The 8,903-nt window shown below is 49.4% G+C and overlaps 5 protein-coding genes and 1 non-coding gene across 7 annotated transcripts; 4 read left to right on the top strand and 2 right to left on the bottom strand.

The window, feature by feature from the left end:
- Positions 1–999: 999 nt before the first annotated feature.
- Positions 1,000–1,502, bottom strand: AGABI2DRAFT_133076 (hypothetical protein). The gene is made up of 2 exons (XM_006454313.1): positions 1,356–1,502; positions 1,000–1,299 (listed from the first exon to the last, which is right to left on the bottom strand). The coding sequence occupies exons 1-2, from the start codon at positions 1,388–1,390 to the stop codon at positions 1,176–1,178; spliced, it is 159 nt and encodes a 52-aa protein (XP_006454376.1). The 5' UTR covers positions 1,391–1,502; the 3' UTR covers positions 1,000–1,175.
- A 432-nt stretch (positions 1,503–1,934) lies between these two features.
- Positions 1,935–4,903, top strand: AGABI2DRAFT_189654 (hypothetical protein). The gene is made up of 6 exons (XM_006454312.1): positions 1,935–1,966; positions 2,018–2,852; positions 2,904–3,292; positions 3,346–3,437; positions 3,497–4,124; positions 4,181–4,903. Exons 2-6 carry the CDS (start codon positions 2,130–2,132, stop codon positions 4,440–4,442), a joined length of 2,094 nt encoding a protein of 697 aa, XP_006454375.1. The 5' UTR covers positions 1,935–1,966; positions 2,018–2,129; the 3' UTR covers positions 4,443–4,903.
- Positions 4,904–5,567: 664 nt separating this feature from the next.
- Positions 5,568–5,660, top strand: AGABI2DRAFT_t11. The gene has a single exon. It is a non-coding gene; the product is annotated as a tRNA-Ser (tRNA).
- A 17-nt stretch (positions 5,661–5,677) lies between these two features.
- Positions 5,678–6,281, bottom strand: AGABI2DRAFT_189651 (hypothetical protein). Its single transcript, XM_006454311.1, has 2 exons — positions 5,924–6,281; positions 5,678–5,864 (listed from the first exon to the last, which is right to left on the bottom strand). Exons 1-2 carry the CDS (start codon positions 6,241–6,243, stop codon positions 5,795–5,797), a joined length of 390 nt encoding a protein of 129 aa, XP_006454374.1. The 5' UTR covers positions 6,244–6,281; the 3' UTR covers positions 5,678–5,794.
- Positions 6,282–6,286: 5 nt separating this feature from the next.
- Positions 6,287–6,813, top strand: AGABI2DRAFT_133071 (hypothetical protein). Its single transcript, XM_006454310.1, has 3 exons — positions 6,287–6,457; positions 6,511–6,661; positions 6,714–6,813. The coding sequence occupies exons 1-2, from the start codon at positions 6,298–6,300 to the stop codon at positions 6,648–6,650; spliced, it is 300 nt and encodes a 99-aa protein (XP_006454373.1). The 5' UTR covers positions 6,287–6,297; the 3' UTR covers positions 6,651–6,661; positions 6,714–6,813.
- A 7-nt stretch (positions 6,814–6,820) lies between these two features.
- AGABI2DRAFT_239518 (3-ketoacyl-CoA thiolase) lies at positions 6,821–8,607 on the top strand (the record flags this gene model as incomplete). Of its 2 annotated transcripts, XM_006454926.1 has the most annotated exons (8): positions 6,821–7,111; positions 7,166–7,220; positions 7,275–7,473; positions 7,533–7,599; positions 7,649–8,021; positions 8,078–8,252; positions 8,305–8,342; positions 8,395–8,607. In XM_006454926.1, the coding sequence occupies exons 1-8, from the start codon at positions 6,884–6,886 to the stop codon at positions 8,523–8,525; spliced, it is 1,266 nt and encodes a 421-aa protein (XP_006454989.1). In that variant the 5' UTR covers positions 6,821–6,883. The 2 variants fall into 2 exon arrangements, with proteins under 2 accessions (XP_006454989.1, XP_006454988.1); XM_006454925.1 differs by having other exon boundaries at positions 8,305–8,607.
- Between the last annotated feature and the right edge of the window lie 296 nt (positions 8,608–8,903).

Raw genomic sequence — 8,903 nt, 5'->3', positions numbered from 1 at the left:
GTCGTTTTTAGAGATCCGATTGCCCTGTTGTCGTCGCCCCGCTCCCCGATTCTCCACCGCCCGTCGTCGTCACACGTGAGCCGTCACAGTGTCCCACACCGCCCGCGTTCCAACACCAATCCCTACCCGCCACCACCGCCCAGCCCCCACAACGGCAAGATGGCCTTTGAAGCCCTCGTCCACGCCGCAACAGAGGAGCGCAAGAAACTCTCCGCAGGCAACTCTCCAGACCTCGCCCCGCCCCCCGTCTCTCCCCTCTTCAATCGCTCTCTCCCCAGTCCCTCTCAGCGCGAATACTCCCTGCCCCGCCACCACGAGCCTGACCCCGCTCGTTCCTCCTCGTATCTTCGTCTCTCTCGCCCCCAGTATGAAGAGGAATACCGTCGCCAGGAGCTCCAGTTGATGGAACAGCGTCGCATCGAACGTCTCCGCGACGATGAGCTCCGGGAAAGGCGCCTACACGAGCACCAGCGTCACCTTGAATCGCAGGAGTTGGACCGCCAGAGGCTGCTGGAACAGCAACGCCTCGAAAAGGAGCGTTTGCTCGCCCAGCAGATGTTGGTCGAACAGTTGGAGCGCCAACGGGAGCAACAGCGCTTGCAGGACGAACAGGAACAACTCAGGAGAGACGAGGAATACCAGCGCCGCCGTGCCCAAGACGACAGGCTTCGTCTCGAACGTCAACGCAGAGAGGAAATCAAGATGGCTGAGGAGCGTCGGGCTTTGGAAGAAGCAAACCAGCGTAGATTGGAGGAACGTCGGCGCTTCGAAGAAGAACAACGTCAAAGGTCAGAGGAACGTCGTCTGTACGAAGAGCGGTTGGCTGTAGAGGAACGCAGACGCGAAGAGTTGCTCCGAGCAGAAGAGCTTCGTCATCGCGAGGAACGTCACGCTGAGGACCACCTCAAACGCCGTGAAGAGGAACAACGGAGAGCAGAGGAACAGAGACGACGGGAAGAAGAATACCGACTTAGAGAGGAGCACCTTCGACGGGCAGAACAGGAACGCTTGCTACAAGCGCGACTTCGGGTTGAGCACGACCAACGGCCATTACTGACTCGTGTATATCCCGATACGCCTCTTTCAGACCTTCACCGCTTTCCACTCTCTCCTTCCTCCACCCGTCCTCTTGTTGCGCGCTCTCCCCCTGCTGTCATTGAACTTCCTCAATCACATCACCCGTATCCCCCACTTCCCGGTCCTCGCAAGTTCGACCCTACACAGATCAAACATTCACCGAATCGTGATACCCCTGATGGTGAGCCTCCACTGAAGAGACAGAAATATTCAGAATCACCTGTACGTGTCTCTTTTATTTTCATTCAGCAAACCCCAGGCTAATATTCTTAATTAAGCCATCATCATTAACCAGGCATGTATATCCGACCATTGTTACCCTGCCTCCTCCAATTTCAGACGATCAATCAAACCATCGTCAAACTTCATCCGCTGTCCGTCGCCCCGGGTCTGAACAAGGCAAAAAACTTGGCCTCAATGACGTGGCTGAGCGTGAAAAGGATGAAGAAAAAGAGCGGGATAGACCCATCGATGGACATCGTATCATAAGCCCCCTTGGCAGGAGGTCTCCTCCCGGCAGTCAGATTGGTCGTGCTACTGCGGCCAAGAAGTCTGACGAAGCTCGCCGTGCAGACGAGGCTGCTGCTGCTGCCGCAATGGCGGATGTGCTGAAAACAGATGAAGTTCATGCCCCGGTCAAAAAGATCGATGACATCGTTCGCCCTTCCTTTCATACCGAGTCGACAAAAGCCCCTCAGGAACACGCATCCGAGACCAAATTACAGGATTCGCTTCCCAGTAGACCAAGAGATGACGTGTCAAATAAAATGTCTCTTGACACTGTGATGAATGATCAGGCAGATGCAAACGTTAAAAAGGAGCCTCTTCCGATAACCACTTTTGAACTTTTATCCCAATCGAAAGAGCCGCAAAAAGTATCAACTCCTGAGTATGTCGTTTTGATGTTTCCGTAAGATGCCCTACTGATTCCTATCTGCAGATCAGCATCCGTGGACAATTCGAATAAATCAACACGCTCACGGTCCCCAGACCACAACAGCGTCGTCATCAACACTTCATCTCATCCCCAAGATTCTTGCGAAGGTAGAAATATGAAAGAGTCCTTGGGCCGCCGAGAAGACGTTCATGAATGGCTTCCCGATCATTACGCCAAATCTTCTTCCACATCACAGCCACCTCCTAAACCCTCTCGTTCAAGATCGCCATCAGTCCGCCCTGTTGCACCCAAGCCACAGTCAGAGGAGAACCTGCATACCCCATTACTTGACGTCCCAAAACCCGTTATCGCTCTTCGCAGCGTTTCGCCCGATGCTGATGCTGCATTGGAACGAGAACTGGCAGAGTTGATGGCAGAGGAGGATGAAGCCATTCCGATACACAAACATGAACCTGACGACATGGACATAGATCTTGCGGTGGCAGAAACTCTGGAGGATGAAAAACCCAAGGTCAGTCTGATGGAAGTGGATGGTACAGACGACGGTGCAGATGAGGTTGAAAACGAGCTGCTGAGTTTGGTGGATGATAGGCCCCCTTCTATTGGTCGAAAAGCCGCTGCGCCAACTCCTCTACCAGTGCCTAAACCTCCGTTAGTGAAGACCAACATTGAAGAAGGTAAACGTCCGTCTCCTTCGTCGACCACTTCGCCTATTATTCGGCCGCCTTCGACTCGACCTGGATCCGATCGTGAATCAATGCCGCCCCCATCTGCTGCTACTGCACAGAAGGAAAAGGATGAAGAGGCGGCGAGAAAAGGCGATATCAGTACAACATCCGCACAAGCTGCCAAAAAGAAGAAAGATGCTGGTAGCAAGGTGGGTTGCATTTTGTGTAACTGGTGGAAATAAAAAGTAACATGTTTTCAGGTGTCGGCGAAATCCAAGTTGACGAATTCAGCTGCAACTAATACTCAAGCTGTCACAAGCAACAAGCAACAGAAAACGAAAGCTGCCGCAACAAAGAAAACAAAAGGTGTTGACACAGTGACTGCCAATGGCAATTCCACGACGACAGCTTCTGCAGCGGATGTGAAAACTGCGCCGAGGCATGGCAAGTTAGCTGGAATCAAGAAGGCCGCCGGCAATAGTCTTGCTGCATCCCGTTCACGTTCAGCGTCTGTTATGCCTACAGGATCTGTTGACCATGAAGCAGAAGAGAAGGACGATGATGAAAAAGAGGAACTTGATGACGATAAGCTTTATTGTGTATGCAAGACCAAATATGACGAGGATCGCTTTATGATTGCTTGCGACCGGTTCGTAACTATTGCCTCGACCGTTTATACAGTCATTTATTCGATCGTGTTAGATGTGATGAATGGTACCACACCACGTGTGTCAACATGCCAGATCTTGAAGTTGAATTGGTCGATCAATTCTTTTGTCCGCCGTGCCTAGAACGTAAGAACCATCAAATTCAGCTTCATTTTTGACTAGCTCTGACACACTGTGCTCATTAGGCAACCCCGATTCAAGCCTGAAAACGACATACAAGCAACGTTGTCTTAATGGACTTCGGCATCCCGATCCTGATTCTGCAAAAGCTTGCCATAAGCCAGCTCGCGGCGCTATATCTAAATATTGTTCAGATGAATGTGGTCTCAAGTATATGCAATCTCGGATTGATGCTTGGGCCAAGAAAGGAGGGAAGAAGGAGGAACTTTGGGAGAGTGTCAAGCACGCGGAAAAACGAGAAGGCATTGTTGTATGTGTCGACGAAAGAGTCACATCTGACTGGGACAAAAAGAAGAAACCAACCAAGATCGATCGCGAGACGGAACGACTTCAGGGGCTTTTGACCCAAGTCGTAAAGACGCGCGAGGATGTGCAGAATAGCATGGAGATTGTGGCTTGGAGGGAGCGGTTGCTTCAGCTCGCGAGTGAGCGGGCGGAGCAAATCGATCAATGTGGATGGGATCAACGGTTGTGTTTTGGAGAAGAAGAGTGGCAAGATTTTGGGCCTGGTGTATTGGAGAGCTATGATGACGTTAAGGCTGTCAAGGATGAAAACGGGATGCAGGTAGATGAAACTGAGGAGGAAGGTGAATGGTGGTGTCCCGGCCAAAAATCTTGTAAACGTCACAATGGGTAAGCACCTATTTTCCCCTTATTTTTGGTACGAGTTTCTCAAGTCAGTGTTGTAGCTGGCAAACCCTCCGTTACAAGGATATCTGCAAAGAGCGGGAGAAGAAGCAGGAACTTTTAACGAAGCTTACCACTCGAGAAAGACAGTTGCGCAAGCGTATAGAAGACTTGGTCGAACCCGGCGGCCGCAAAACTAATGAACGAACTTCACAGGCGTCCTTGAAAGCTTCCAAGATCAAGATGTCTAATGGACATGCAAGATCCAAAGGGACGGCAGATCATGTGAAGAAGGGCAAAAAACGAAAGGCTCCTGCATCGTAGCAACATAATATGCATATTTTTTCCTTCTCCTACTTCGGGACACTTACTTTATACAATTCAACTTCCCTTTTGCATTAATCTTGGCATCCATTACTGCTTCCATGCGCACATATGTATCGTTTATGCCTTGTTCTGTAGCTACAGTGAACATGCAGACAGTATGATATGGTTCCTCCATGAGCATCAAAATAGTACATGATACCCGAATTCTCCCCTTCATGACGAGTTTGCTAGCTGTTCCTGTGCGGCTGGAGGGCATTCAAATCTGTCCTCGGGCCAGAGGAGAGAGAATAAGAAAGTCCAACGAAGAATGTATCAATAACCGTCACCCTCGCCACCTTCCTTACAAAATCCTTTGTGATCATAGAGAATCTTGGCCTTGAGCTCGTCGCGCTGCTTTTTAAGTTCGACATCCTGTTTGACATAGGGCTCTAATAGACGATAGTCGACCTGTTGCAGGGGTACTTCGTCCTCTTTATCTAAATCCTGTTTTGTGTGTGTTTTTTTACACGATGGTGACGGAGGAATAGATAAAAGACATACTATTTCACCTAGCAGCACTACATTTTCTCCACGTATGAGAAATAAGCCGTGCCAGTTTTCTGCAAAGGTATCTCCATGATGTATTCGCTCAACGGTGTCTTCTAGAACGAGATTTGCTGTGAAGAGATATAGAACTTTTAGGATTTGGAGGACGCTTTTCGTCTTTTGGAGTCACGTACCGAATTGATCATAAGATCGAAGTACGCCATGTAGTTTTCGACCGTCTCGTAGAATAACTAGCATCTTTCCTGAATGCACGTCGATGATGGAAGGGTGGGGTTTTGCATTTTTTGTGATAAAAACGACAAGGGAGAAGGGAGGGGAGTGGGTTGCTCAGGGTATGCTGGAGAGTGTGTATACTGAGGTAGTAGACGTACTGTCCACGCAATCCATTAGAGCGCCTGAAGTGGTGAAGGGAATGAGAGAATCCATGGTCGCTGTGTAGGTGATTCAAGGGCTAAACCTGATTCTGGCGTGGGGGTTACGCAAGGGAGGAGGAGGTGGTGGTTGGAAAAAGAAGGGTGCCTAAAGCGGCAGGAAGGACAAAGAGACAAAGTTGCAAAATTTGAAAAGTGTTTGTGAGCTGGAATGGCCGAGTCGTTAAGGCGAGTGATTTGAACTTTCAAACATATCACTTGGTGTTTCACCGCGTAGGTTCAAATCCTGCTTCCAGCGAATTTTTTTTTCTTTTCTTTAGCACCGCGATCTGAAGTCAATTGGTTCTTTGTAACGGTTGTGAACGCAGATCTACATGATTGAAACCATCTATTATTGGTATAAGCTCTGCCCAACGCAACCGCCAAATGTCCCTATGATGATGACGTCTTTCCAAAGTACTCCCACTGACCGGGCTCGGGTGCTTCCTGGAGGTCTTCCCAACTAGAGGGAATAGGGGAGTGAGAGGTGTGCTTTGCGTTGCCAGAGAGAAAGTGACATACGCTTTCCACTCGAGCATCTTTTGAGCGAGCTGTAGCTCATCGGATGCAATGTCCAAAGACTCCTCTATCTGACCCTCATTTAACTTTTTTTCTGCCTCGACAATGTCGCCGTTGACGGCCTGAACGATGTTGAGTTTATGGCGCGTAAGAGCTTCTGTGCCCTGACGATAGACGGATGTTTGCGGGATGGAGGAGAGGATGGAGATGGTGGACTCGTAGGTCTTGATGAGCTCTGGGAGGGGATTGGGGTGCACGGCGAGCCCGGTGACGCCGGTGGACCGTTTGAGGGCCTGGTAGAGCGGGCGTGTGAGGCGGAACATGGCTGGGCAGAGTCGAGAGGACTGTCACGCGTGATTCTCTCTCCTTCCTGCCAAATGTTCGCTGCAGTCCTCCGCGCACCTCTGGCTCATCTCTGGCCATTTCCCTCCCTCGCCGATCTCTTTCCTCCTTTCCTCCTCGCCGTCCCCAAAAAGAAAGTGTCCCACTCTAGAAAAGCCATGCGCGCCGCGAACAAGGGCCTCAAGGACAAGCAAAGTACGCTTCTCTCCCTCTCATCTCTTCCTCCTCCCCCGCCTCATCCTCGCCAGACATTGTCAGTTGTCCCGGCTGCGGTTCGCCAAAGCTCTCACATCATCTTTGCGCAAACTGTTATTCTTATATCAATCGAGCCTGGAAGGCAAAAAACAAGACGACGGCAAATATTGCAGATATTCCGGACCTGTCGTAGCCAACCTATCTGTGCGGTTCTCCTCTCCCCTCTCTGGTTCAGTGTTTCTCAACCGAATGTCAGCACTAGAGCATTATTTTACCACTGGTCCTGTATTTATTTAATTCATTCGTACCCACGGGACACTACGGGTATATTTAAATCCGCGATTTGCTTCTCGTCACGGTGTGAATATAAGCACTAATGTTCTCTGACCGGACCATAGCCACTTTCCCTGCCCTTCTTTCGTTACCATGTCTCTGATATCGTCGTCTTTACCTGCGAGGGCCGTCTTGAGGAATATCCCCGGTCTAAGTCGCGCTGCGAGTACTCGTGCCCGCCCCCGAGGCTTGCCTGCCATCCTTGAAAAGAATCCCGACGATGTTGTCATTACTTTCGCGAAGCGAACTGCTATAGGGAGGGCAAAGAAAGGCCAGTGGAAGGATACGACTGTTGATGAGCTGCTCTGTGCTCTCTTCAAAGTTCGTCAAGGCGTTCTCTTCATGCTGTCGCCTCACCGCTTGCCTTCCCTCTAGGCTACCCTTGAGAAAACAAAGCTTGACCCCAAGAAGCTCGACGATATCTGCGTTGGTAAGTAACGCAGTCATGCTAAATGTCAGTTATATCAACCCGTCCAATCTCTAGGTATCTGTCATCCGCCTTCACCACTCTACACATCTCGTGCAGCAGCTCTTGCTGCTGATATACCCTACACCGTCCCTATCAACACTATCAATCGTCTTTGTTCTTCTGGACTCATGGCAATTCGCGCATTGGCCCATGCCATACAATCAGGAGAGACGTCTCTCGGTTGGGCAGTTGGCGCGGAGAGCATGAGCCTCAAGTGCGTACCTCTGCTCTACTCTAATGTCACAGAGGCGCTAATGCTCCTGTTGAATTTAGTCCTCGACCCACTCCTGACGTTTCGGAAGTTGTCAGTAGCCATCCGCTTGCCCATGACTGTATTCAGGTAAAATAACGTTATTATTTCACTTGAACAAGTACTAAAGTCGAGTTAGCCGATGGGTTGGACATCAGAAAATGTTGCTGAGCATTACAATGTTTCCCGACAAAGGCAAGACGAATTTGCCCTCATTTCGCACACAAGAGCGTCAGAGGCCTTGAAGAAGGGCATCTTTGCCGATGAGATCCTTCCCGTTGAGGTCAAGGGACGTACGGCCTCTGTTGATGATACCGTTCGCAGTGGCGTAAATGCAGAGGGTCTTGCATCACTCAAATCAGCATTCCCTCAATGGCAACCAGGAACCACTACTGCTGGAAATGCAAGTGGAGTTGGAGATGGTGCTGGCTTGGTTATGATGACCACCAGAGAAAGAGCAGAGAAAGAAGGCATGGATATTCTCGGCAAGTGGGTTGGTAGTACTGTTGTCGGTAAGCTAGTTTCTATTTGTGACGCCCGAAATAGGTTTGATTGCCATTCTCCGCAGGTGTTGAACCGCGTTATATGGGTATTTCGCCTGTCTTCGCAGTACCCAAGATGCTGGAGCAGGTCGGTCTGAAAAAGGAAGATGTTGATATTTACGAGGTCAATGAGGCTTTCGCATCGCAATTTGTTTACTGTGTCGATCAACTGCGCGTTCCAATTGAAAAAGTTAACCCCAAGTGCGTCACCATCACACTTTTCTTTCTCTTATATTCTGACCGTCTTACTTAGCGGCGGCTCGATAGCGATATCCCATCCAATTGGACTTAGTAAAAGCTTTCATCACTCTACAGAAATGTGGTTGCTGACTTTTGAACGTAGCCGGTGTTCGTCAGGTCATCACTGGTCTCGAAGAACTGAGGCGACGCAACGAGAAGGTCCTGCTGACCAGTATGTGTGTCGGAAGTGGAATGGGCGCAGCAGGCGTGTTTGTGAACGAACGTGTCCATTAAAATCGAATTACATCTATTATATACGGGTTTTATTATGCAAAGAGAGGGAGTGGATTCCTAAGCAAATTCATAGTCAGCTTTTCACTCATTTTCCCAGAAAAGAATAGGAAAAGAAAAGGAAGCAAAGAATCAGACTGTCATTCATGTCAGTGAAATGTAAGGACGAATCCGAACAGTTCAGGTCGACTAAGAGGTGCCAATTGGTTGGAATAATTCAACACTCGTCATTCGAATATGAAGGAAAGGTGGATTGAATGAAAGGAAAGAAATAACTCACCATGTAAGGAGTCAAGACACGTATCACAAGAAGAAAAGAAAACGCGAGCTTCGATTCCCGTACAAGAGTCACATGTTCTGCTTCGGCATAATCCGAATACT

Source organism: Agaricus bisporus (assembly GCF_000300575.1).
Source record: "Agaricus bisporus var. bisporus H97 unplaced genomic scaffold AGABI2scaffold_1, whole genome shotgun sequence".
Classification (NCBI taxonomy): Eukaryota; Fungi; Basidiomycota; class Agaricomycetes; order Agaricales; family Agaricaceae; genus Agaricus; species Agaricus bisporus.
The sequence above is the reverse complement of the archived record's forward strand: the minus strand, read 5'-3'. Positions and strand labels throughout refer to the sequence as shown.